The following is a 24,935-nucleotide window of genomic DNA, read 5'->3' on the forward strand; positions in this document are numbered from 1 at the left end:
TGTCAGTCTTTTTAATGAATATCCAAAGACTTACAAATAGCTGGCTCATAAAATCCCAGACACAAATTGTTCCAGTCTGGTTGTTTATTCAGAATAACTTCAAATATATAATGCAAACGATCAATGTACACACAAGTGGTACTGCCACTGCTCAAACGCTTAAGGTTGCCCAGAACACAAACTTACATGATTTGCGATAGGAAAGAAACAAAACCAAAAAATATGATTGTTATGACTATATAAATCCAGAGTGGATTTGATTATTTCCCGGCACTCTTATATCGATACAGTGGGCCATAAAAAAAACATGCATCACTCTGAAAAGCACATTTTGAGACAAATATCCACACTCTAAATGCTCAACCTGTTACTTTGACACTTTTCTTATTCATTCCCTGCTATGGCGCAAACCATCTCAGTGCTTCTCGATGTGCTTGCGGAATATTGTGAGCTGTGCGCAGTGTAGTGAAAACGTTTAACTGCATACTTTTGGTCACAAGCGGGAACGAGAACAACAGCTGAGGTAGAGAAGGAAAAAGGCAAAAGAAGGTGAGAAACAAACACGGTGATCACTTCTGGAAATGTGCATTTTAAGAAAAAGGCACTTGGAAAAATTGGGAACAAAAGAGGGGGAAATACTGCAAACGATAACGGTTTCAGTTAAAGATACATCAACTAAAAACCACAGAATAAGGCAGACGAAGAAGAAAAGCCCTTAACATATTTGAAGAGGAAGTAGCCTCATCGGGTTAAAATACTTCACGTTGGCAACCAAAATAATAGACACACAAAAACAAGGCATCTCAAGCAGGCGCATAAAAGTGATGCATAGCCAGTCAGTGATTCAACTCGTACAAAAACCCTTCATAGTATTAGTCAGTATCGTTTACTGGAGGCATAACTCGTCGTGGTATTCCATCCAAGTGGTTGCTGAGTCACATTGTCTGATTACACGACAGTGCTTTTGACCGTCAGTGGTCCGAGGCCAATATGGCTTAAGGAAAAAGCTTCCTGTTGTCCTTCGTTTGTGATAATCATCTATTTGGCTGTACTACAGCTCTTTAAAAAAAAGGCATATATTTGTTTTGAATTAAAAAAAAAAAACTCCATAGTCCTTCGGGCAATGCGTACATTGCGCCTCCTAGTGGCGTCGTTACATAGATGAGGAGGATGACAGTGGTCATTTCATAGAAAAAGGACATAAAAGTTTATAAAAGTTCAGCGTTGTCCCTTCGGTTGATGGATCCCAGTGCTGAAGTCCACCGCTCACAAAAAAAGGTTACCAGCTTTTTGGGTGAAAGTTACTTTGACCTCTTCTCAACTTAATTCATCATTCATAAAGAAGGTCAGATGAAAGTCATAATCCACTTTAGATCAATCCTGACATTTCACCAATATCCCAAACTTTTTGTGAGTAGTCGATATATGTCAGTGCTATATAAATGTTCAACGGGCACGTCCTTCCCACCTGAGAATTTACTTCAAATTGAAAGCCAGCAGGGGGCGCTCTTCCCTCTTCTGCCAGGGGCTCTTCTTTTCTTCTTCTCCATCTTCAGGTGGTGCATCATGCTTGGGGGAGGCGGAGAGCCGCGTGCGATCGTTTTTGACAGTCACGCTGTCAGGTGGCGTCAGGGGAGTAGGAGGAGAAGCGGGTGAGGAGGAGGAGGAGACCGATGGGGGTTCTGTGTGGATTTGTACGCTCTCTGCTTCTTCCTTGACGGAGTGGACGGACCCCAAGTTGCTGTCCTGGGAGATGTAATTGAGGGCTTCCTTGCTGCCAGCCCCGTCCAGATCGTCCACATACACCAGTTGAGTGAAGGCCGTGGTTGGCGTTGTGCTTTTGGACCCCTCTTTCTCCACCTGTCGGTCCTCCTGCCCCACATCCCGTCCCCTGCGCCCCGCTCTGGGCTCGTTGAGGTCCACGCCGGAGTCCAAGCTGGCGTCGGTGCCGCTGCCGTGCCTCCGCCCGCCGCCTTGCGGGCCTGGCGCGCTCGTGGCGTTGCCGTGGCAACCGGCCCGCTGGAGGTCAATGTAGGAGTGTCGGATGTGCGCATTGGAGCGGCCGTCCAGCGAGACGAACCAGGCTCGCGGGTGTGGCAGAGGCTTGCCTCCTCGGAGCTCCATCAAAGTCTTTTCCGCCAACAGGGTGTCTTCGCTGTTTATTTCCACCAGACCCGTTTCTCCGAGCGCTCCTGGAATGGACACCAGCTTCTCTCCTTCACCTTGCTCGTCAGGACGCGGGACGCAGTCTTTGGGGCTTTGCCCTGAGGACTGCGAGGCATTGAGCTCGGCCTGGATGGTCTCCAGGTCACTCTGCTCGTCTGCCTGCAGTAGGAGGGCCTGACCCGACAGGGGGTGCTCCCCAGGCAGGCGCATGTAGTGAGCGGGGATGACCAGGGTGGGCCGTACCCTCGGGTAGCTTTCTCCACCGCTCAGCAGGTCCACGGATGCGCAGCACAGGAGCTGGCCAGGCCGGACGAGCGAAGGCGGGCGCTCTAAATTGTCGACAGAGCGGGAGAGGAGGTAATCAGGGGCCCTGAGGTCACTTCCCTCCCCTCTGGAAGGGGAGCGAGGGGGCGAAGAAGGGGAGATGACAATGCCGCTCAGCTGATGTTCTGACAACTGTCCGTGCTTGGATGGCGATAGCCCGTCGGACATGTGGTTGCCGGACGAGCACACGGAGACGTACGATTGACGGTAGCCTCGCTCGGGCCCGCACGACATGGCCGACTTCAACTGCATGGTCTCCGCGGACTGACGGTAGTCTCTGCTGCGAGGCGTCAGGTTGCCGAGGGAAGAGCCGTGCTGGCTGTTGCCCAACGAAGAGCGGCTGTGTTTGTTGTGCTGCATCAAGCCGTGCGCGCGGCGGTCGTCTCCGTAGGAAGATGGCTTCAGCATCGGCGTGGTCATGTCGGGCTCTGTCGCCGTGGAAACGAGCTCCAGTTGTACCTGAGCAGAAAAATATCACAACACTAGCTATACATGAGAAAGAAAATACATCGTTTTGTACATGACATATCCGAATAGCAACCTCGTTGCTGATGAGGTTGAGGTGGGACATGGAGGTGGCTTGGTCCCTCTTGCTGCTGTCCAGACCGGAGGACAAGGTGAGCTTACGGTGAGAGCTACGGGGCTTCAAACAACGACGTCTGCTCGAAACAAACAAAGAAAACCAGGTAATTATTAATTGGAGTCTTACTTGTTTTTTTAAACAAAAATGGATATTATGGATAATGTCGCTCCCTGACACAAACAACATTGTTGAGGAACAACTATATTAGATTTTTTTTTCTTTAAATTGCAATGGGTCAGATGACTACCTGCAGTAGTAAAGGAGGATGCAGAGCAAACACAGAAGAATGAGTGCCATGCCTCCAAGAATGGCCAGCAGAAACATCGTGTGGTACATGCTGATGTCTTTCATACCCAGCAGACCTGTTGGAAGGATATGAAATCAAAACAACAAATCCAAAATAAAAGTTAAAGTTTCCTAAACGAATAAAACCTTGTCGTTTGAGGTCAAATGAATCTTACCTGACTGAGGAGGGAACATGGCGGCCACCCAGTAACCCAATTGAGGAGCAATGTAGGTGAGAATGAGCTGGTGGTCCACCCTCTGAACGTGGCCCCAACTACTCTTTATCCAGGAACCTGAAACACATGAACACATCTTAGAAAAATATTTTATCATCAGTTCCTGGAATCATCTTTATGACCAAAAAGATTAATTTACACGTTTCAAGTTAGAGTAAGATGCAAGAAAACGCTCACTCATGACTGTGGCACTATTTGTCCACAAGAGGGCAGTATTGCACTAAAAGTCAAACTCTGGCTTTGTCACGCTCACTCAAGCATATAAACCTGAGTTCCTACGTTAGGGGAAAAAAAAGAACACTTCGATTAATTTGCTGCTTAAATTTTACAAAATTAAGGTATTGCCATTTAAATAAGTACTGTTGGGGATTTTGCCAAGCAGGCAATTTGGGAAGAGAATTGAGTCATTCACTTGTTAAAAATGTTACGACTTCATTCTTGCAGCAACTATTTTTTCTAAAATATTTACAGCCCCACTGCACATGTTTTTTTCCACTGTAGCTGTAATTTTCAGGATATTCTACCAAGCCACTTGAAAGACAGGATGAACCTGATGTGGAAAAAAAAAAAAGGGCAACAATGAGCTGCAATTTTGGCACAACCAAAACGTACAAAACACTGATTGACTGACTGGCTGGCTGCTGGGAGGAGAGGAAACATTCGCAAGCAACTTCCCGTGAATGTCAAGGACAACACGATGGAGGTTGACCCTCATTCTTTTGTTTGTTGGCATATTAGCAACCTCGAGCACTCAGTGATCTCGAGAGGAAACCAGAGGATAGACAAATATATGGCAAAAAAAACACCACCAACAGGAAACAACAGGGTACAAATGGAAGTCGAGATAATAACAAGAAGAAAAGGGAGATACCGTGTGACTCAGCACCTCCAGCAACACACACACACAGCAGCAGCAATCACTGCATCACGTGACCAGCCCTGCCCGCACTCACCCTGGTTCTGTCTAAATCGTTTCCACAGGGGGAGGCTTCCCTGCGTGTCTCACTTGGTTAATATCAAAAATTCATGCGGCCATGTTTGCTTTCAACACATGGTCAGCTAAGTGCACGCTTGCCTGATCTATTAATACACACGGGCTTGTCTTCAGCACAACGGGTTTTTAAGTGATTGTGCGTGTGGCTTTTAGCAGGCTTACGTATTCCTCCGACCGTCTCAAACGTTTGTGCCGACTTTGCGTCCTCATTACAAGCATCGCCACGAACAGGCAATGCATAGTTGCTCGGCGAAATTCAATCAGGTGTCAAGTGACTCTTGTTTTGTTATTTATTTGGTGCGGTTGCCGGGGAACGAGGGATGTAGCCCGCAGAGGGGTCTTGGGATGGCTTCTGTTGTGGAAATACTGCAAGCATGTGCGTAGGCTACAAACGTGCATGTGTTCTTTGACGTTCTAACAAAAGACTCTTTTGAAGCGCTGGATGTTTGAAGATAAAAAGCCACGGGAAGCCCAGAGATAATATCAAAAACAATATCGCGTGGAGGTGCCTTGAGATATGATTCACCCAGCAAAAATTTGCAATGCAGATGAGCACATTTGAATCCTGTTGCTGACCAAAACAGCAGCAGAAAAGCCTCCAAATAGACTCCCAGCTAAATTAAAGTGTATTGTGCTTTTCTCGTATGCTGCCTACACGAGTGGTGACAATTTGATTTTACGAGAGTTCCGTGCACCCATGCTTAAGTTCTGGGTAAGCCACGTGAGTTGTTCGCTTCGGTCCGCTTGAGTTATTGCTGTTTCGCTGAATTTCTCCGAAAAAAAAAAGCCCCTTTTCTTTTCAATGACGTTCCACTTGACATAAATTGTACAAATAAAGGCCTCCCGCTCCCCATCTGCAGTTGAGTAAATAAATGACCCAGCCAGGCCTACTTGCTGAGTCGCTATGCATCCACCTTTGTAGATTTTAACGGTTTTGGGTCTGCATGAACTTGCCTTGCGCAATCTGAAAAACTGAGCTTTAATTTCTCATTTCGAAATATTCACCTTTTTCCTGCTTTCAGAAAGGATGCGGGTATTTATTTCTACAAAAATCCATACTGGACATCGGAGCTCCTGCTTGGACGAGCAGAACGCTGCCACCGCGGGTGTGTGTTTCCGTTCGTACGTACCCAAACGTGGGTCAAATCTCCAAGCTGGGACGTGATCATTTTCCTTCAAGCCACTGTCTGCGGGCAGCGGGACTGACACCGTGATTGGCTCATCCACCTGCAGCTCCTGCCCGTCGCTGGCCAATAGGTGGACGGAGACGGCCGCCACGGGAGTCAGCTCCAACGGCTTCTCTGTTCCTGTGAGGCGAGGAAGAGGTGAGGGGGGGTTAGTAACATCAAGCAGCGTGGATAATGCAGAGATGTCAGGAGGGGTAAGACAGACAGGAAAGAAAACAAGGGAAGGGCAGGAAAGGAGGCGAAGAGTGAAAAAAAAAATGGGAGTGTCACAAAGGGAGGCTCTTTTTTCAAGCTGAAGGAGCAAGAAGCAAACATTTGTCTTTTTTTTTTTCTTAAGGAAAGCCATTTGCCTCGATTCAATCTTTGCAACATGTCATTTAGTAGACTACGAGCGGATGACGAATTAAAAAAAAATGTCTGGTTCATATTTGTATCAAACAGTCACTCCCAAAGACACAAATGTATTTTCAGACTCCGCACATTCAATCCCAGTCCCTTTTGTTTTTTGGCGGCTAATCGAAAATGGAAAGAATGTAAATGGCTTATGATAAAAGGAAGCATGCACACAGGGGTTTATTGTCTTTCTATAGACGAGCGAGAGGGGGCTGCCTTTCTGACGAGATACTATCTCGCCGCTCTTCTATCCTCCCTAGCTCAACTCCCACTCGGCAGTCTATCAGCCTTCTCCGTCTGTGGCAGCTACCTGTGCCGTTGTCGGCGGGAACCTGCAGGTACGGAAAGTGCTGGATGTGCGAGGGAGAGTCGGCCACAGTCAGAAGTGCGGTCAGGTTGGCGTAGGACGTGTTGACCGGAAGCGTCAAAGCTCGGCGCTGGAAATGAACCCTGGCCTGGCGCCTCAAACCTTGAAGGGGGGACAGAAATGCAGATGTCATACACCAAGCTAGATTAAACACAGATTTTTTTTTAAAACCAGGCCCTTGATATTACGCAATAGCAATTGTCCTGTCGCCATGTCTGGCATCTATCTAGTAAATATCAATAAGGTTCCACAAATAGGAGAAATACTACACTGCTGTCTGGCTTGGCAAAGTGATATCATTGAGGTCCCGACTCGACATTCCTGAGCCGTGAGCGCACGCATCCAGCTGCGGATGAGTGCTAGTGGATTGAAATGAATATAATAACGATAACTCCGACAATAAAGCAATCGGTGACCTGGTCTGGAATTTAAAACGACCCTGTTTCTCTTCCTCAACTTCTTTTTTTTCCCCTCACCTCATGTTCCTCCTTCTGTCGGACACTTTCCCCATCCCCCCCTTTTCTCAAAGTGCTCCACCCATATCCCCACTTTCCAGCACAGATTGGATCATCTTCCCCTTCTACCCCGCCTTCCATTTCATTCTTTTGTCCCCCCCCCCCAACCTTCCCTCGTGGCACACGCCAAGGTTTATCTCTCCCTGGGGCTCGCCTGGTCGAGACAAACATTTCGAAGTGTGTCAGACGGGACAGTTTACACGTGAACGCCGTGTGTATATTTATCGTGCGTCTGCGAAGCGCATGTCAAACCCGAAATACAAAACAGACGACGAACAAAAGAAAACTAATTTAATCTCGTCTGATTGAAAAAGTCCCTTCTAATACAATCACACAAATGTTCAAAGGGGGCCGGCTGATAACGACATTATTTTAATTTGTGTGTCCCAGATGCTACTTTATTTACACTCAACGAGACTTCAGGTTGCTCCACAAACAAACAAAAAAAAATTACCTTGGAAATTCGACACGATCTCCACCACATCGTCATAGACTGTGAGTGTGGCGGCTCTCTCTGGTAGAAGATTCAAGCTAATGGAAGAAAAAACTGCAAGACACAAAAGTGTACACACATTAACCGTGTAAATTCAATTGAGCGGTGGAAACAATCCGGCTTTTTACCTGACCATATAACTCACTGATGACTATCAGACATAACAAGTCATTCAAGTCATCTTTATACATTTTTAATCAAGTCGGCTTCCAGTCAGCAGCAAGCCTGACCCGGCCGGCAGACTTCTTTCGTTACTCTCCCTTCCTTCCTTTCACTCCTCCATTGTTCCGAACTGGTAAGCGTGATAATCCAATTGGCTGGCGTTCCCGTTGGCTTATAACCCCCCCCGACACACACACCCCTCATCATAAAGCACTGTAACTCACACACACTATGGCACGGCGGCCCCTTTGGGAGATGAGCGTGTGTTTGTGAAAGGGAGGTTTAAGCGGGACCCCCCTACGCTAGCTTTTTGGCAGGGAGCGTAATAAATTAGTAATGGAGCGGAGGCCGTTGATTAGCTCACACACCTGGCACGAACCGTTTCACACATTCACAAAGAGGCGAGCGATGGACTGATAAATTACCAGGTAGTCGGGAAGGCGTCCACGGCACCGAGTTTGGCACGTATCCGTTTTTGGTTGCGGTGATGACCAGAGGGGTCCCCAGGCGGTATGGGAAGTGCAGGAAGGCGTTGCCGTCTGCCAGTGAGGTTTCCGTGGTTACCAAAGTGTGGTTGGCAAAGAGCTGAATGGATGCTCCTGCCAAAGGCTGGTGAGTGCTGGCGTCGCTCAGGTGGACCTTCAGAGTCACCTCTGTGAATAAAAGAGAGAAGACTATTAAGAGGATGGCTCCTCTTCGGAGGTGCGGTTTGTTGTCCTGCCATCCGGTCTGCATTCCACATCTCAACCTGGTGAGAACTTCCTGGAGTCCTACCAATGCAACTTCCCCTCATAAACAATGGACCGCTTCCCTTCATCAAACATGGACCACCAACCTGAAAAACACTCTTCTTTCCACTCCTTGAACTTAATCATGCACCCCCTTCCCCCAAACTAAAACTGAACTTTGACTGTTCCTTCTGAGCTCACCTTCAGCAATATACCCACAAACCCTGGATGAACACCCCTCCCCCGCTCCAAGATCCCACGCTCGACTAGCGACCACAATGTTTGTGGGAGTTCAACTCCGGTGCACGCTGGTCTTGAAAACAGAGCTGCTCCAAATCATATATTTGTTAAACTCAAGTGAAGTTCTTCAACACTGCAAGTTTGGAGTAAACTTTGCGTCCACTTATTGACCTTGCACTCCATGATTCCCTTTTATTACATTCATGTGAGCAATGCCGAGGCAAAGAGAGCACAAAGAGAGAGCGCTGCAAACTCCAAACGGCATCTCAACTCAGTGCGTGTCACGACCTCACTTCCTGTTCCACTCCCAGGGATCTGTTGTTAGGGGTACCAGCTGCACTCACTTTAAAAAACACTCCCGTGGGAGAGCCTGGAATGACAGGCAAGAACTCACAAATGCAACAGACCCCTCCCAGCTCTCATTCAATAAATCAGCGGGGGTGACATCATTGTTAAACAAGCTAAGCGTCTCTTCTGCACTCTGTCATGGGAAGCCAGAAGAACCAGAAAGCAAAACACCTTTCCCACTTCATATCTTGAGCGCCATATGGAGGATAATGGCATAAAAAAAAAGACTGTCCAGTTGTGTCATGCCTCGTTCACACTTTTAGGCTCAAAAACACAGCTGGCAAATGAACTGCTAGTTTTAATCGGTTTTCAGTTTAAGCCGATCTTTAATTCCCAAGATCCAATTAATGAAGTAGCTGCCTTTTGTACTCAACAACAAAGCATACAATTTGGGTTGGCTGCACGATTACAACCGATACAGTACTGTAAAGGTTGTTCTATGATGAAATTGCACATGCAATAACCTGTTTTGTAAATTGGCCACATATTGAGTCAACTTTTAATTTTCTATTTAGTGAAAGTGAAGGTTTGACAGCAGATATGACTTTCTATTGATCACGGAATAAACAGCAGGTCACCTCCCTCTGCTCTGGACAATATGGTTGGATGCCTGGAAATACAATTGATAAATAAATCTGGTTAAAGGTGGCGCTGAATGAAAAAAGTGATAACCACAATGATGGAAATGAAGCAGAAACTGTGAACAAGTTTCCCCAGCTTCCAGCTAGCACGGCTAGCAGCTAGCTAAGTTTGGGTCCCATCAGCATCCCGCCAGGCTAGCGGTACCATTAGCCTCCGAGCAATTCGCTTTCTTAAGACGGGTCAAAGTGGACCGAGATGTTCGGTGTGAGTCTTTACCATCCTCCGTCGTTTTGCTGGAGCCTTCTGAAACGAGCGATCCGATAACGAAGAGTACAAGCAGGGTGGTCCAACTCCCTTTTCCTTCCACAGCCCGCATCATTGCAGATGGGAGTATCAACGGCTAAAAAAAACAAAAAGGGGGAAAAAAGAAGCAAAGTATCTGCCGATTTTTTGGGGGCTTTAATAAACTCAACAAACGCCCTCATCGGTATTTGCCCCGATTAGTCCGTGAAGGCGGCGGCTCTCCATGTTTAGCAGCATCAGCAGTCCCAAATTAAAGTCGTTTCTTGTCTCCCGTGGCGGATCCACAGCCCCTCTTTTTCCTCGTTCTTTTTCATCGACCAGCCAGAGTCAGGGAGGGAGGAAGCCCTGAGATTCAGAGCCACATGCCCAAAAAACAGCACCAACAGGCGGATACATGCACTCGAAACCTCGAAGGCATTTACGGAATTTTGTCGCTACCTGCTGGTAGAATGCGGTATTGCATGGTGAATTAAATATCTTATTGAAAATGGAATTGAAGTGTATTTATTCCATTATTATTATGATTATATAGTAGATCTGACGTTTTGTGTTTTGATATGATAATTAATTATTTGTAGATTTGGATATGTATAGTTTGGGGTCTATATGGTCCAGATAAACCTTGCTCAAATGTGGCAGAAATTTTCCAACTGTGGGTCTGGAAAAAAAAGAGAATGCTAAAAACTAAAAGACCGTGAGTGCTTATTTTATAATATGAAAAAAAAAATATGCGCACCCCTGCTGATCACCATGCTGCCTGTAAGTTTAATTTGAGGGAAAACAACCATCTATTACAGCGCATGCGTATCTTGGGGAACAAAATGAGCCGCTTTGGTTTTTATTTCATTTTTATCGTATTGTTAATTAAAAGCCCGAGTTTACTCCTCTTCTTATGTTTCGCCATTTTTGTTTACGTCCATTACAGAACACGTTAGCGGTATGTTGTTGCAGCTGTCATTCCCCAAAAAAACAATCCCAAAACGAGCCGTGCTTCTGCTCCTGCTCCTGCTGTGCGTTCCTTGGCGTCAGACGAGTGCGGGTTGATGGACAGCGCCGTTCCTGTTCCGGAGATCGTCAAAACAACGTTGACAACACGGGCGGCGCTTACGTTAACGCGGTGCGCATACGCACGACGCGTCCGATAAGACTGCTATATAATGGACGCAACTTAAGCGGAATTATATGCGGTGGACAGCCCAAAGACGTACGGAAGTCTGCATCACAACAAGTAAGACTTTTAACAATTATAACTCTGATTTAGCTCTGTACTGTTGATTAATGTCATAAAAATTGCCTACTTTTTGTGGAAGCCTCGTCATGATAAATTCATATTTTTTGGAGGAGGAAAAATGTAATTTTGTAAGGTTGTTTAGGGTAGTTGAAATACAGATATTCATTTCTGGTGGAACATAATAACTACTATTATTATTATTGCCATGTACAACAATAATATGTTCTTTTTCTGTGGTGGCACTCAACAGATCTGTTCATCCCGATGGGTCTCTCACTCTCAACATGGTTCCATAACAGGACGAAGAAGCATTCATCTTCCTTCTCTTCTGTTTTCTCTTCTCTGGCCATCCCGACGTCGTCTCGCCTCAAGATCATTCTAAGCTCCTCTCCAGTTCCTCCAGGAGACACTCGCTCACGCTGGAGCTCTCTCCACTGCTCTCCTCACTTCCTGCTGTCTGCCGACAGAGAAGAAGCGACGCGTTTACCCGTGGAGCTGAGCAGCGACGGGGTCAGGGCAGATACAGGGGTCAAAGACGGGCTTCACGTGTGGGAGGTGAAGTGGAATGCCAACCACAGAGGAAGCCATGCCGTTTTGGGCATCTCCAGGCAGAGCTGTCCTCTGCAGGCTTCGGGCTATAATGTTCTGGTGGGGGCAGACTCCCAGTCGTGGGGCTGGGAACTCCAAAGCAATCAGCTCTGGCATGACAGACTAAGTCATGGAGCGTACCCACAAAAGAGGAGAATGTGTTGCACTAAAACTATTCCGCCATGGTCTTCCCAACTTAGCCCATCAGGCCTGGAGGTGCCAGATACACCTTTACCCATTCCTGAACGCATCCTCATGGTCTTGGATGCAGACGCAGGGACTCTTGGATTTGTCGTTGATGGTCACTTCCTCGGTGTTGCGTTCAAAGACCTCCCCTGTGGTGTGGCGCTATTCCCAGCCGTGAGCAGCGTGAGAGGAGGAGCCTGCATACGACTCCGATATCTGAACGGAGCCACTCGTGAGTGTTTTATTTGTGGGTCGGAAAAGAGATAGAGATGACTAAAATGACAACTTTTTCTTCTTCTCAGGCAACCCCCCGGGCTTGATGGCTTTGTGTGGACTCGTCATTCAACATCATTTGGGCCGGACGAGGCAAAATCAAGTGGACAAGCTTCCTCTTCCACCTATTCTCCAGCGCTACGTCCTCCCTAGTCATGAGTTTACTGCCAGACAACCTTGAAATAAGTGATATAGGAATATCACTTACATTTTTTAAAGTTGGCTTAAACTTGTTTTGATCTGGTACAGGACAATTGTTGAGTATAGTTCGGTTGTGTTTATATGTACATTTGCATATCATCATTACAAATGTTTATTTTCAAACACTTATTTAGGTATAATTTGCAATTACATTAATGTGGCATTTTAATTTAATCATTATTCAAGTACTGTTTTTATTTAGCAATATTTAAGTGCGGTGTTTACATAATGTTACTGTGGTTTACAATAGGAATAAATGGTTTTGTACTGATCTGAGATTTAAATTGGTCCTGTTGTGTCCAATGTTACAATTATTTTTGTGTATGAAAAAATAAATAATCCATAAACTAACGTTGCTCTTGTCTGTTTCCACATGTACTTGTCCATTTCAGAAAAGCCACTAATTACAGTAGTTACAATTACAGTACGGAATATTTCTAAAAATACCAGTATTTTTTAGTAATAATTTGGCTACTCTATTAGTGAAATATAGTGTATTCTATAAACAGGTGAACACAACCATTTGCCTTCATGATAATTATTTTGATATAGAAATTAAGAAAAAAAATCTGAAAAAAAGAAAAGAAATCTACTTACATTGATGTGGATAACAGCGTTGAGATGTATAAACTGGACCGTACCTGCGACACACAATTGAATGTTAGCTCCTAGCTTAGCCACACCGCCAAACAATAAGTACTTTTTCACTTTTTCCGCTAAATTACTAACATTTTATCTGAACGTTATCGATGTTAAATTAATTCTATATAAGTGTTTTTGTCCTAAATAATTTTTCAAAGCGTGAAGTTCGCTTTTTGGCGGTTTTCTTTCGTGGCTAACTTAATTAGCCTGCTAGCCAAAACTTTCGTAATATCACATTCCTCCAATCTTCACAATATTCAAACCTGTAATGGAAGCCATGGGAGAAACAGCAGGAGGAACCGCCTTGCCTTCAGCAGAGGAAGACCAAGATTCCGAGGTTTATTTCCCTGAGATTAAACTATCGTAAAATTTAACCGCGTACTTTAATGGCGTGTGTTCGTCCTAGATTTTATTGAGCGTTTTGGCGCAACAGAACCAAGTGGGCCTCTGCTTCTACGACAGCAAAGACTCATCAATCCACTATATGGTTGATACTCCAGATAACCACGAGTTAAATCTTCTGTCCAGAGGTACATTTGAACCTTATTAAGAAATTCTTGACCACCTAAATAGCCCTAAATAAATTTATTGTACATCGTAAACGGCTAACGTCAAACATACCAAGTTAATTTGATGTTTAGCTAGCTTGATAAAATGGCGTTTAAAACCGCCATTTTGTGTCTAACATCATTCTTCAACCATTTAGTCATTCAGGAGATTTGTCCTCAAGTGATTATCACCAGTGCAAAGCAAGAGCGCTGCATGACCCGCTTCCTGATCCAACTTGGTGAGTCCATGGGAACAAAATGTTTTGGCAAGGACAGAAAGACTTTGCCAGAGGGCTTGTTATGTTGTCATGGTGTATCAGGCCAGCAGTATCTGTGGTCAAGGCAACGATAGCGGCCTGCAAGAGTGATAAACAATAAAACATGCTGTTGTACAACTTGTAAGACGTTTTTGTTTAATTCTTTTCAGAGTCAAATCCAGACTACAAACCAGAGGTGGTTATTTATCCGTATCTTGATTTTGGTAAGTCATACAACAACAAAAAGCCACGAAAAACTCAATTGTGGCCATCATATAGAAATAATCGCAAAAATACTCATTTGTGGGTTTTACATCATTCCCATGAACAAAAAATATAAAGCTCAGCTTCACTAGAAACTCCAACACACTATTGACAGTCCAAGAATGATAGGAAAATTATTTTGTGCACATATTATACCTGCTTAATGGTCACAAATTAGTATTTAAAAGCACATATTTTATTTTTTCAGGTCTGGAACTCGGCAAGACAAGGCTGCTTTCGGCCCACCTGCCTTTCCTCCCCGCCTCCATTTCAGAATCAGAGAAGATGGCCTATCTCGCCTCCTGTATCTCCTTCGACTCCCCCCTCATGGTGAGCCAGCTGTTAATTCTTCATTCCAACTCGTCAAGTGCCACTTTTATTAAATTGATGAATTGGCGTGTGTCCATGTGCCGAATGGACATAGCTGAGGGCACTTGGCGCTCTTCTAAAATGCATGGACAGGAGGAGAGTGGGAGTTGAGCTGGAGGACAGCAGTGTTGCCGTTCCCATCCTGCATTTCAGTGCCTACACGCTGTAAGGCACGCCTAAATCAACGCAGAACATAATTTTTTTTAATGATTATTGTTTTTTTATATCCCACAAACACAGTAAAGGTGTGTTGTACATTGACAGGGAAGCATACAGGTAAGTGGGCCAACACTAAAACTAGCTGACAGTTGATGATTAGTTAGATGATCAATACACATTTTTAATATGTATAAAATGTTTCCATAATTTTTTCAGTGTTCTTCAGATCTTCAAATCAGAGCTTCACCCATCTGTGTATAAACTTCATTCGGGTGAAAAAGAAGGATTCAGCCTTTATGGTACAATATGAAAGACCCAGATATTTTTCTGACTAAGGATGTTATATAACGCTTTTAATCTGTATTGTACCTTGCAGGATTATTAAACTGCTGCAGTTGCAGGTTTGGATCCAAACTGCTGCGGTGAGAATTTGCTAGGTTCACTTTTAAATATATTTTATGGAAGTGTTTAAGATCACAAAGTCCTCCTCCCATTCCAGTCAGTGGTTCTTGCGGCCGACGATTGACCTCGCCGTGTTGAACCGACGACAGAAAGTAATCCGCTTCTTCACGTCGCCTCGGAATTCAGACTACCTGGACACTTTGCGGACGTCACTACGTAACATCAGAAACATCCCGGTACTTTTTTGTGCCCTTGTTGCTACGTCTGCGATTGTTCACCTTGTCATAAAAGCTTGTTGTAGACTCTTTTGCGAAGGATGTCTCTCTCACATACCAAAGTGACAGATTGGCAAAGTCTTTACAAGGTAAAATCAATTTGTGCAATCATGAGCGAGAATTTTCTGGATCTGATTGTTTGATTTTTTTTTTTTTAGACGGTGCACAATGCAGTTTATATCAGAGACACAGTACGACACCTTCCTCAATCCATTCAACTGTTCCGGGACATCAGCGAACGCTTCTCTGATGACCTCCAATACATCGCTTCGCTCATCAGCCGCGTGGTACCAGATGAGATGTTCTCAATTTTTAAGTTACACGTCACAAATATTTCCTGTCGCTGGCACACAGGTGGACTTTGAAAACAGTGTCGTTGAGAACCGCTTTACCGTCAAACCAAACATAGATCCGGCAATCGATGAAAGTGAGTATTAAATTATTTTCAACATGCAAGGATTTAATAAGAGTGGCTAAGAATTATTAATCAACTCTATGCTGTTTTTCTCCGTCAGAGAAAAGACAAATGGCGGGCTTGTCCACCTTCCTGTCAGATGTTGCGAGAAGAGAGCTGGCGCACCTGGATCCCAGATTCACCTCCTGCTGCGTCGTCTACATCCCTTTGGTCTTCTTCTTTACTTTCTCATTTACAATATCTTCCACAATCTTTTTTTATGCGACTCATTCATATCTCTTCCACCAGATCGGGTTCCTGCTCTCTGTTCCGCGGCCACCTAATATGGTGACGAAACAGGATTTTGAGATAGAGGGCCTTGAGTTCATGGTGGGTTTATTAATATGATTTATGATCCAACGCTATAGAAGATAAAAATCTTTGAAGAGATGGGAGAATCTCTTATTGTGATGATATTGATGACTCATCACTTACTATGTCCATTTCTAATAGGTTGGAATTACTCCAAGGATGTTCCCAGATACAATTGTAATTTATTGAATGTCAGATCTTAAGTGCTAAAAGTCAGCAAATTATTTCGAAGAAAAAAAAGATCAATGTTTTCATGTGTGTGAAATGTGCGCTAGTTTCTATCAGAAGATCACTTGAACTACCGCAACCAGAGGACCAAAGAGCTGGATGACCTCCTGGGAGATTTGCACTGTGACATCAGAGGTTTGTTATGCTCAAAAAAACAGAACACTAAGAAATAAAATACTCTTCTCATCATAAACCGTCTCTTTCCCCTAGACATGGAAACAGCTGTCATGAATCAGCTACAAAACGCCATTTTGGAGAGGAGCGACTCTCTATATAAGGTTGTCATGCAATATGTTACACGTCTTCATTCCTGATTGTTCACCTTATGAAGGTTCTGGATCTTGCTGCTGAGCTGGACTGTCTGATGTCATTGAGTAAAGTCTCTCAGGAGTACGGCTACACCTCACCCAAGCTAATCAGCGGCAAAGCAATATCGATCAATCAGGGCAGGTTGGTATTTATCAAATATTTTGAAATGATTGTATTGTGAAAAACAAAATGCTATTTTACTCATCAGACACCCGTTGTTGGAGGTGTGTTCTCCTGTGTTTGTGGCTAACTCCTTTGAGAGCCTTGAGTCACAGGGCAGGATCAAAATCATCACAGGACCCAACTCATCTGGGAAGAGCATCTACCTCAAACAGGTAAAAAAAAAAAAAAAAGTCAAGGATCTTGAGCTTAAGCTAAACTAAGATAGAACAAAACCTAGTTCCTCAAATCATATCAACCCTATCACAATTTTATCTGTACACTCAAACAGTGCTCATGTTGGAAAGTCCTCGACTCAACATGGCGATGTTATGTTTAGACTACGTCATTCGTTGATAACCCAAGTCTTCACTAGGTCGGTCTGATCGTCTTCATGGCTCACGTCGGCTCTGACGTGCCAGCCAAGGGTGCGGAGATAGGCTTGGTGGATGGAATATTCACCTGCATGCCGGGCCGAGAATCCGTGTCCGTGGGTCTCAGTACCTTCATGATTGACCTCAACCAGGTTGGTATCAATTCATTCTCACTGTGGAAAATAAATGAAAATTCATTGCACCCACTCTCAAAATATTTCCTCAGCCCACAAACACACCAATGCGACATTAACAGTTTTTTTTATTTTCCAGATGTCCCAGACACTTCGCAGCAGCACAGGCAACTCATTAGTGCTGATTGATGAATTTGGAAAAGGGACAAACACCGTAAGGAATATATTTGCCTTTTTGCATCGGGAAATATTCTCACTAAAACCAGCCGGCATGTATTATTCAACGCAGAGCTGCAGGAGAAGCGCGACATCCAACACCCTTTGCATAATCTAATGAAATTCAACCCCTAATTTGGATTTTGAATTTGATAATTTGGTGAGAATAACAATGCTCACTTTTGATCAATAGGATGATATTTAGTTAATAATTCATGGTATCGTCCCGGTTGCCACATTGTAACCTATTTATTTGGAAAATCCCCCACGAGCTTGACATTTGTTGTTCCGATCGCACAGGCTGAACTGTTTAAATCTGCACTAAGATGCGCAGGAGGCAGTTTTTGCATAAAAGAGTGTGTTCTGCCTCCGAGGCAACACAAATGGGAGCTTTAACGCTTTATTACCGCCATGAAGTAAAATCGCAGCTGTCTCCGAGGCAACATTTAAGACTTTTTATTGGACAATCTGACTTTGCATAATGCTGTTTTTAAAGGTGAATTGTTTTGACTGTGCATTTCAAGGTTTTGCATGGTTGATTTGAACTATTTCCTCTTACAGGTGGACGGCTTGTCCTTACTGGCTGCAACCATCTCTCATTGGCTGAACAAAGCTCCGGTTGATGTTCCTCACATCCTGCTGGCCACTAATTTTCACAGTTTGCTGCAACTGGGCCTCTTACCCACCTCCAACCTGCTGTCTCTTCTGGTACTAACAGATGCTTTCACTCCATTATTGAAATGGAAGCCTGGAGCGGACATGATGTTTCTGTTTCAGACGCTTGAGACGGCAGTGGATGGGGACGAGCTGGTGTTTCTGTACCAATTGAAGAAAGGCATCTGCCAATCCAGTTATGCTGCCAATGTCGCCAGACTGGCTGGCTTGCCTGATGATGTTGTACAGAGAGGAGTGGAAGTGTCAGAGCTCTACAGGACAGGAAAAGCCATCAAACGTATTGATAAATCAGACGAGGAGGCCGATAGGTTTGTCCGATTCTTTCGTTTAACCAGAAGCATCGTGGAGTGGACATTCAGGTGTGTTGTTTGACAGATACGCGACCATGGTGGAGAAATTTATGAGCCTGGATCTGGACGATGACAATCTGGACTTGCAGCGCTTCTTGAAAGAGGAAGTTCTGCCCTCTCCTGGACAGAGGCTGAAGTGTCCTACTTAGTTTCCAATTCGGATGTTTTTGTTGGAACTGTTCACACTGTTTGACAACATAGCGGTTCGAAACTAAATTAAGACCTATGTATCGGGCAAAATTGTTTTTGTATCTTTATTTCGGAACAGGTCATGCAAAAATTTGTCACTCGGGTGAGTTGTCATTTTCACCATGTGGGAAGAGTCTATTGGTAGCACCGATTCAATCAACGTTGGCTTCTCAGTGTGTTGAGACTCTCGTGACGTTCCAGGATATCAAAAACGATACAGCGACCCACAAAAGCGTATCCGCTGTCAATTTCAACGCTGCATTGCAGAAAGGGGTGTCGCAACAATATTTGGTCATGGAGAAGACGGTGTTGTTGGAGAAGAGCTCCACGGTGCTCTCCACGTTGCACTCCTCTGCTTTAACACAGCCGAGCGTCTTTACATCCAGAACATCAACTGAGGAGGAAACACATTTGAAACATGACATTTGATACTTGTTTTTCGTTTCAGATAAGCAGTACTGCTCAGTCGTACATCTTCCGCCATGCCAAAGTTCTCCCAGTACTATACAGAAACGACTTTCCATACAAGACACCGACCTGCTTTCCCGCGGCCCGTGAAGCATCGCTCCCCGAGGCTGCAGTTGGTTTCCGTGGTGTAACATGCGTCCCAGAAGCCCAGATCACAACGGAAACACTGCAGCAGTTCCTCCTCTTCCTCAAGCCCCGCCACCTCCAACATCTGCTCCAGCTCCTCCTTTTCTTCACCTGAGCCCACACAGGTAGTCTTTTCTGATGAACTCTCATATTTAACGGTCACAACAAAACATTTCACTCTATTCCAGATGCTAATTCAGGTTTTCTATAACAGTGACAGAACAATTTATTCCCAATTCAGTGTTAATATAATTTTATGGTATAAATCGAATCTTTTTAAATATCATCGAAGACACATTTCAATATCGTTCGGTCAGTAATTCTACGTTTGAGCGTAAAGCCTCAGAGTCCATCCAATGACTCCTTGAGCTTGCGAGATGAGATGCCGTTAAGTCCTCATCCATCTTCATCTCATTACCTGGAGCAAGCGCTTTACCCCGTCTCGGGAAAAACAATAACACAATAATTGTTTATAACCTTGAAATATCACAATCTTAACAGATCTGATAAATATCTGGACCGAGTAAATTAATTAATACATTTAAAAAACAATATTTGACATTTTCCCCGTGTCTGCTCTAGACTTGCACCTAAAATTATATTAAAATGAACTTAAAATGACTTTCTGTATGTAACCATAAATGAAAGTTCTCCGATAGGATTAAACACAACTGTTATTTTACTAACACTAATATAACCAGCAGGCTGCTCCCGCTAGAATTTTGTGACTTGAGGCCTGTTGATGACTAATTTCCAGATGTTGTCTTACCTTGAGCATACGAGAACATCACAATTGCCAAAACAAAAAACATTAGTCCTCTCATTGTCTGCGGGATACTTTTCCTGTTCTTTCCACTGCGACGGCTGCAAAGTCGAGCTGAGAGTTTCAAATTGGATTAGTCGTTAGTGATGCCTCTGTTTTCTCATCACCACTAATCAGGTGCTGGATACCTAAAAAAAAAAAACTTGTCCTACTACCCGACCATTACATTAAAGATGTTGTGTTCTACTTAATTAGCATAATCGCCATTTGGTTTATTAGCATTTCCGACATGTGCGACACAGTAGAAATGACACATTTGAAGCTTCGTGAGGATGAGGAGGAGGATGACGCCAAAGCTTGTCCCTCATTATACCAAACTGACTCGGTTGTAGGCGAAATTAAATGAACATTTTCAGCCTGGTTGCTTCTCGCCATCACACCTTTTTTTTTTTTTTCACGGATTGTGTGTCTGTTTCAGAGCAGCATAACTGCATGTGTCCTGAGTCAGCGCTAACTTAAGAGGCTTACGTCCTACTGTCCGTCTGCTTAATACACACACACACAGTTTGATTCACAATGCAGCATGAAAAATACATTGCTTACATAACTAGTGGAGCATTTTCAAGTTAGTATTGCAGAAGCAACCAATGCTGAAAAGTCCAGTCAGTCCATTTTTATTTTTACTGCCTTTAAATTTGATGTGAAGCGATTAAACGGAGATGGAAGAGAGTCTGCTGGGAAACATTTGCTATGGTGGGTGGAGAAGAATTCCATACAAAACAAAATAAAGTAGTGATGTGGGGGAAAATAAAAAGTATTTTCAGAGCAGCATGACCACAATTTTTGTGGGCGGGGCATAAGAGATTTACAATAAGATCCGGGACATGACAAATTTTCTTAACGGCATCTTCAGAAGGGAATTCTTGAATATCCCGTGGTGTCACACATCTCTCGCTGAGAATCACTTGAGTTGTGTGAATGCCTGGCAGCTTTTTTCAAGATGCGCTCGGAACTTCGCGCTGCCGCAGAATGATCGCATCCTGCCCACACAAAAAAGCCTCCGCTGCGCTAGCGGGTTGGAGGCATGCAAATGACTTGTACACTTCAACGGGAGGGAAAAAAAATTCCCTGAGCTTAAAGCAACTATTAAACTCCATGTGGCGGCGTCAAGCGCTTCACCTGCTGGATTTTTAAAGAAAGCATAGCGTGAAAAGGTCAAGATAGCGGGAGAGCCCGCTTCTGCTGCGTCAGGGAAAACTCAATAGCCTCATCGGAATTCCCCCACTCTTCTCCCTCTTTTTAAATGCCATCCTTCTTTTCCATCCAAGCGATAATTGAAATTCTTTAACACCCGCTTGACCACACTAAAGGGAAAAAGAGACGGACATTGTGAATTTAAAGAAAGCAGAGCCCCGGCTGGTATTTATAGCCAGGCTGTAGGTGTGGAGTGAGAGGAGTGTAGCCTTGACGTAGCATCTCGTTTTGGACCAAGAAACCTTTTCCTCAGATAAAGACGAAAGATTATAGTACGCCTGAGATAAGATGTAGACTGATTTGGCACCTAATCTGCCTGATCCTCTTAAACTGAACCCTGTCCGAGAAAAGCCGAAGTAAATAGTGAAGTGTGGGATCCTCTGATGTGAAATACGTTTTGGAAAAAGTCCTAAAATGGTCGGGAAGGAAGAAGAAAAAAAGTTTTGAGTCGGTGAGACCAAAAAAGAATCGTTAGAAGTGAGTCTTTAGATTCTTTTGTACCGGAAAAACGATAAATGATAATTAAAAACGATTAAAAACAAGTTAAACTGAATTCTGCAGTTTCCCGCCTTTGGAAGTATTTTAGGAACTACAACAGTACGAGTAGCCCTGAAAATGATATATATTTATATCTGCATTTATTGGTGATATAGAATTTGTCACAACTTGTTCTGAACGGAAAGTCGTGCAAAGATAAATAGTTCCAGGTTCACTGCATGAACGGAAAATAAAATAAATAAAGCTGCATGTCAAAACAATATGGTCCGATTTTGGCATACCCGCTATCTCAAATATATATTTTTTAATAGTAGATGACACACTTAAAGAGGTCACCAGACTTTTTTTTTTTTTAAACCTTCAACTGAAAAGCTCAACCCGCCGACCCCTTAAGTTCCATATGGAATTTGTCCAAAAATTTGGAATGCAGCACCTCTTTGAGGCGCCCAAACATTTACAAGACAAACATGTGTTCGAGGAAGATAGCGTTCCTCGCACTCCCATGAAGATGATCAAGGCTCGGGGAGTGCAGAGCAGGTCCGTGTGTTATTCTTGCTGGACTTGTCTGGGAAGGCGGAGGGGTGAGGACCGGAATGTCCGAGGGAAGACGAATGAGGACTTGGCTCCTGGTGGTGCAGAACTTGAGCCACAAGTGTCGACTTGCCCTCCCTCTCAGCTTCGTCTTCTGCATCTAGATGACGTTGCAGTGATTTATTGATGTCCTCAATGTTCTTGCAAGACAAAGAAGGAGGGTAGAGGCTCCTATCCTGTTCCTCGTCTCTCATCTCCCACTGTTTCTGCCCACTGAAGATAGCTTGTTCTTGCCAGTCCTCCCAGTCTCCCTTCCTGTCCTCAGGGTCTTTACACTTCTTCAGCATGTGGATCTCTCGATCCCGATTCTCGTAGAGCAGGCTAGCGGCGCAGATGAAGATGAACAACCCGACGCCCATGACCATGGGCCCGGCCAGTTTCATCTTGTCCTTGGGGGTGGACCTGAGGGCACCGAAGTGCCTCGGCGGCGACGCCACGTAACCAGCCATGGCCACGCACATCCCCAGCGCCACCACCAACACGCCGACTATTAACCACGCGCCCGGGGCCGAGCGTAGGCGAAGTCGGGTCTGGCTGGAGTTGAATTTTCTCCGGTGACATGGCAGGACGCAGTCCACTTGTGACGACTGGGAAGAGGGGCTGCTGGCAGCTGTCATCCTCTTGGTCCAAACTGCAAAACAAAAGTGTGTAGCTTTAGGAAGGAAGTGTGTCTGGGGGGGGGGGGGGGGGGGGGATGTGGGTTTTGGAGAGGGCACAACAGGAAATAGCTGCTTTAATAGGACATGTGCTGACTTAATGAGATGCTTGTCCTCCGTGGAGCAGCAGCAGGATCTCTTTACCTCAGACGGGAACATTCAAAGTAGAAAGGATGACTACATTAGCAAGTAAAGTGAAAATTGCAACAAGTTGTTGGAGAGGTGCAAGATTACCATTTCGGTAAACACATTTTTCCGACTTTTCCTGGTCGTGGGAATTATAATTTTCCTCTCTCACTGGACATGATTTGACCCCTTTCAGTGACACTCACTTTACCGCAGACATTGCCAAGTCATCATTTAGCCCCAAGCAGCAGAAGTGGTGCTTCAAGGGTGAGCGTGATGTAGCCATCAATGTGCTCTTAGCTGCATTGCCGGTGTTTATAAAAAAATAATGTTGGAAAAATTGCCTACTTACCTTGTTTTGCTCCTCGATGCAAATCATGGTCCTTCACTCAACAAGCATCAGTTGCCTCCTGCGTTTCTCCACTCCAACATCTTTCGTTCTCAAATGGAGACTTCTTTCTGCTCCTTGCCGCGTTCCACGCCGCTGTTGAACTGAAGCTTTTTTTTTTTTTCAAATTCTAGGAAGTAACTGTCTTACAAAAGTGGTGCAAAGCTGCATTGCCTCCTCTCGCTCTGTGTGCTTATGAGCGCATATGTGTGTGTGTGCATGTGTGTGTGTGGAGGAGGGGTCGTGGGAATCAGGGGCAGTCCCACGGTGAGTTGTGTTATTCTTGGTGCTTGACACGTTCACAGTGATGTAAAAATATGGACTTTAACCCCAAAAAAGGATCTTAGCAAAGCTCGTGTGTGCTCATAGTTTAAGAATATATATGTAAAACCAAATTGTATTGGATCTTACATCAATGTTTGCCCACCCTTAATTGACCTAGACCACTTAATTGAATTATGATTTTGAATTTATAGACAAATGTACTTTTTCTTCCATTTGTTTAATACTGAAGGTTTGGAGTTGTGCAAAACAAATCAGTTGAGCTAGTATCGATATTTCATATATATCATATTTTATTTCCTAATGTTCACAAATTTAAGGGTGCAATAGGGAGTGGGAAAATTAAAAGGTCTATTTGACCGAAAGAGGGTTCAAGTTATGATGACCCGGCACGTTGAAGCATGCGTCATAACCGAGCAGACAAGTGCTGAAGATCCACTGCCAACATTTCAGTTAGGAAAATGTTGGCAATGGATCCACTTTCCTCATAACAGGACAATGCAGTGGCTCTCAAAACCACCCACAGATGCATCATCATGGGATTTTATGAAGACTTGAATTTGCATATGCAGTGCTTTGTTATTTATTTTAAAAAACTACCATTTACAGGAGGGCAGGCCTTTTTTGTTTTGTGTATTCTGTATTGATATAATAAGAAAATGTAAACCTCGTAAATATGGGTTAAAAATGAGCATTTTCTCGACTTAATTGCACTGGGTATAATGCTTTTAATGGGAATGTTGCCCCTTCCAACATGGCCGCTATGCAACGTTTTGTGTCTGCCGGAAATACGCAAAGAGAACACGCGCCACAGGATACGCGCTTGCGCGGTTATGTTTCAAACAAAACGGCGCCATTTTTGTTGTTGTAGTAATGTCAGCATAACGTTAACTTATGCTTCACTCCTTGAGAAAGAAGAAAAAAGCCCGGTTTTTTGGATGGTGTGACGACAAAACGTTTACGCGGATTCCGAAACAGTCGTTTTAACTGCTAGCTAGCTAGCGAGCTAAACCACAACTGGGGTACAAGAAATGGAAGACGCCCGTCAGTTTAAGGTGAGTTAACGTATAATCGTGTCTTAC

At 44.3% G+C, this 24,935-nt stretch overlaps 5 protein-coding genes across 10 annotated transcripts in view; 2 read left to right on the forward strand and 3 right to left on the reverse strand.

Moving 5' to 3' along the window:
- Window positions 1-66: 66 nt before the first annotated feature.
- fam171a1 (family with sequence similarity 171 member A1) lies at window positions 67-13,590 on the reverse strand. Of its 2 annotated transcripts, XM_088387521.1 has the most exons (11): window positions 13,291-13,590; window positions 12,983-13,026; window positions 9,880-11,594; window positions 8,131-8,358; window positions 7,505-7,597; window positions 6,479-6,637; window positions 5,719-5,895; window positions 3,535-3,651; window positions 3,321-3,435; window positions 3,032-3,149; window positions 67-2,949 (listed from the first exon to the last, which is right to left on the reverse strand). In XM_088387521.1, exons 3-11 carry the CDS (start codon window positions 9,980-9,982, stop codon window positions 1,477-1,479), a joined length of 2,583 nt encoding a protein of 860 aa, XP_088243647.1. In that variant the 5' UTR covers window positions 9,983-11,594; window positions 12,983-13,026; window positions 13,291-13,590; the 3' UTR covers window positions 67-1,476. The 2 variants fall into 2 exon arrangements, with proteins under 2 accessions (XP_088243647.1, XP_088243648.1); XM_088387522.1 differs by lacking the exons at window positions 12,983-13,026; window positions 13,291-13,590 and having other exon boundaries at window positions 9,880-12,352.
- LOC148391857 (SPRY domain-containing SOCS box protein 2) lies at window positions 10,703-12,707 on the forward strand. Its single transcript, XM_088387537.1, has 3 exons — window positions 10,703-11,134; window positions 11,388-12,143; window positions 12,214-12,707. Exons 1-3 carry the CDS (start codon window positions 11,089-11,091, stop codon window positions 12,363-12,365), a joined length of 954 nt encoding a protein of 317 aa, XP_088243663.1. The 5' UTR covers window positions 10,703-11,088; the 3' UTR covers window positions 12,366-12,707.
- The window catches only part of msh5 (mutS homolog 5), a 16,735-nt gene continuing 4,783 nt past the window's right edge, over window positions 12,984-24,935 (forward strand). The window contains exons 1-24 of one of the 4 annotated variants that reach the window (XM_088387526.1): window positions 12,984-13,364; window positions 13,434-13,557; window positions 13,734-13,814; window positions 14,003-14,056; window positions 14,305-14,426; window positions 14,521-14,630; window positions 14,706-14,741; window positions 14,841-14,923; window positions 15,001-15,046; window positions 15,124-15,262; window positions 15,328-15,390; window positions 15,460-15,588; window positions 15,656-15,728; window positions 15,817-15,926; window positions 16,005-16,085; window positions 16,343-16,430; window positions 16,506-16,573; window positions 16,627-16,745; window positions 16,813-16,939; window positions 17,140-17,289; window positions 17,411-17,485; window positions 18,049-18,195; window positions 18,265-18,470; window positions 18,538-19,420. In XM_088387526.1, coding sequence (XP_088243652.1) covers window positions 13,296-13,364; window positions 13,434-13,557; window positions 13,734-13,814; window positions 14,003-14,056; window positions 14,305-14,426; window positions 14,521-14,630; window positions 14,706-14,741; window positions 14,841-14,923; window positions 15,001-15,046; window positions 15,124-15,262; window positions 15,328-15,390; window positions 15,460-15,588; window positions 15,656-15,728; window positions 15,817-15,926; window positions 16,005-16,085; window positions 16,343-16,430; window positions 16,506-16,573; window positions 16,627-16,745; window positions 16,813-16,939; window positions 17,140-17,289; window positions 17,411-17,485; window positions 18,049-18,195; window positions 18,265-18,470; window positions 18,538-18,661 — 2,424 coding nt within the window. In that variant the 5' untranslated portion in view covers window positions 12,984-13,295 and the 3' untranslated portion in view covers window positions 18,662-19,420. Of the gene's footprint in view, window positions 13,365-13,433; window positions 13,558-13,733; window positions 13,815-14,002; window positions 14,057-14,304; window positions 14,427-14,520; window positions 14,631-14,705; window positions 14,742-14,840; window positions 14,924-15,000; window positions 15,047-15,123; window positions 15,263-15,327; window positions 15,391-15,459; window positions 15,589-15,655; window positions 15,729-15,816; window positions 15,927-16,004; window positions 16,086-16,342; window positions 16,431-16,505; window positions 16,574-16,626; window positions 16,746-16,812; window positions 16,940-17,139; window positions 17,290-17,410; window positions 17,486-18,048; window positions 18,196-18,264; window positions 18,471-18,537; window positions 19,421-23,134; window positions 24,909-24,935 lie in introns of those variants that run through there. The other 3 variants (XM_088387524.1, XM_088387523.1, XM_088387525.1) reach the window with 3 other exon arrangements.
- On the reverse strand, window positions 18,753-20,494 carry LOC148391859 (protein Bouncer-like). The gene is made up of 3 exons (XM_088387547.1): window positions 20,065-20,494; window positions 19,239-19,406; window positions 18,753-19,095 (listed from the first exon to the last, which is right to left on the reverse strand). Exons 1-3 carry the CDS (start codon window positions 20,117-20,119, stop codon window positions 18,872-18,874), a joined length of 447 nt encoding a protein of 148 aa, XP_088243673.1. The 5' UTR covers window positions 20,120-20,494; the 3' UTR covers window positions 18,753-18,871.
- Window positions 21,934-24,935, reverse strand: part of LOC148391860 (uncharacterized) — a 3,250-nt gene continuing 248 nt past the window's right edge. Inside the window, exons 2-3 of one of the 2 annotated variants that reach the window (XM_088387539.1) lie at window positions 23,536-23,667; window positions 21,934-23,032 (exon numbers count right to left, since the gene is read on the reverse strand). In XM_088387539.1, coding sequence (XP_088243665.1) covers window positions 22,323-23,018 — 696 coding nt within the window. In that variant the 5' untranslated portion in view covers window positions 23,019-23,032; window positions 23,536-23,667 and the 3' untranslated portion in view covers window positions 21,934-22,322. Of the gene's footprint in view, window positions 23,033-23,535; window positions 23,676-24,935 lie in introns of both variants that reach the window. The other variant, XM_088387538.1, reaches the window with a different exon arrangement.

The sequence above is a fragment of the Syngnathus floridae genome, chromosome 10, assembly GCF_059516105.1.
Source record: "Syngnathus floridae isolate MCC-2025c chromosome 10, RoL_Sflo_1.0, whole genome shotgun sequence".
Lineage (NCBI taxonomy): Eukaryota > Metazoa > Chordata > Actinopteri > Syngnathiformes > Syngnathidae > Syngnathus > Syngnathus floridae.

What these genes read in the sequence shown, in the direction of transcription:
- LOC148391859 (XM_088387547.1), bottom strand. Translation starts at nt 20,119, where the DNA reads ATGAGAGGACTAATGTTTTTTGTTTTGGCAATTGTGATGTTCTCGTAT. An exon ending in GATGTTCTCGTATGCTCAAG is followed by an intron (nt 19,407 to 20,064) that starts GTAAGACAACAT and finishes GTGTGGGCTCAG; the next exon opens with GTGAAGAAAAGGAGGAGCTG. An exon ending in CACGGGCCGCGGGAAAGCAG is followed by an intron (nt 19,096 to 19,238) that starts GTCGGTGTCTTG and finishes TTTCCTCCTCAG; the next exon opens with TTGATGTTCTGGATGTAAAG.
- fam171a1 (XM_088387521.1), bottom strand. Translation starts at nt 9,982, where the DNA reads ATGATGCGGGCTGTGGAAGGAAAAGGGAGTTGGACCACCCTGCTTGTA. An exon ending in GACGCCTTCCCGACTACCTG is followed by an intron (nt 7,598 to 8,130) that starts GTAATTTATCAG and finishes TGTGTCTTGCAG; the next exon opens with TTTTTTCTTCCATTAGCTTG. An exon ending in GATCGTGTCGAATTTCCAAG is followed by an intron (nt 6,638 to 7,504) that starts GTAATTTTTTTT and finishes CCCCCCTTCAAG; the next exon opens with GTTTGAGGCGCCAGGCCAGG.
- LOC148391857 (XM_088387537.1), top strand. Translation starts at nt 11,089, where the DNA reads ATGCGGTGGACAGCCCAAAGACGTACGGAAGTCTGCATCACAACAA. An exon ending in GGAAGTCTGCATCACAACAA is followed by an intron (nt 11,135 to 11,387) that starts GTAAGACTTTTA and finishes GGCACTCAACAG; the next exon opens with ATCTGTTCATCCCGATGGGT. An exon ending in ATATCTGAACGGAGCCACTC is followed by an intron (nt 12,144 to 12,213) that starts GTGAGTGTTTTA and finishes TCTTCTTCTCAG; the next exon opens with GCAACCCCCCGGGCTTGATG.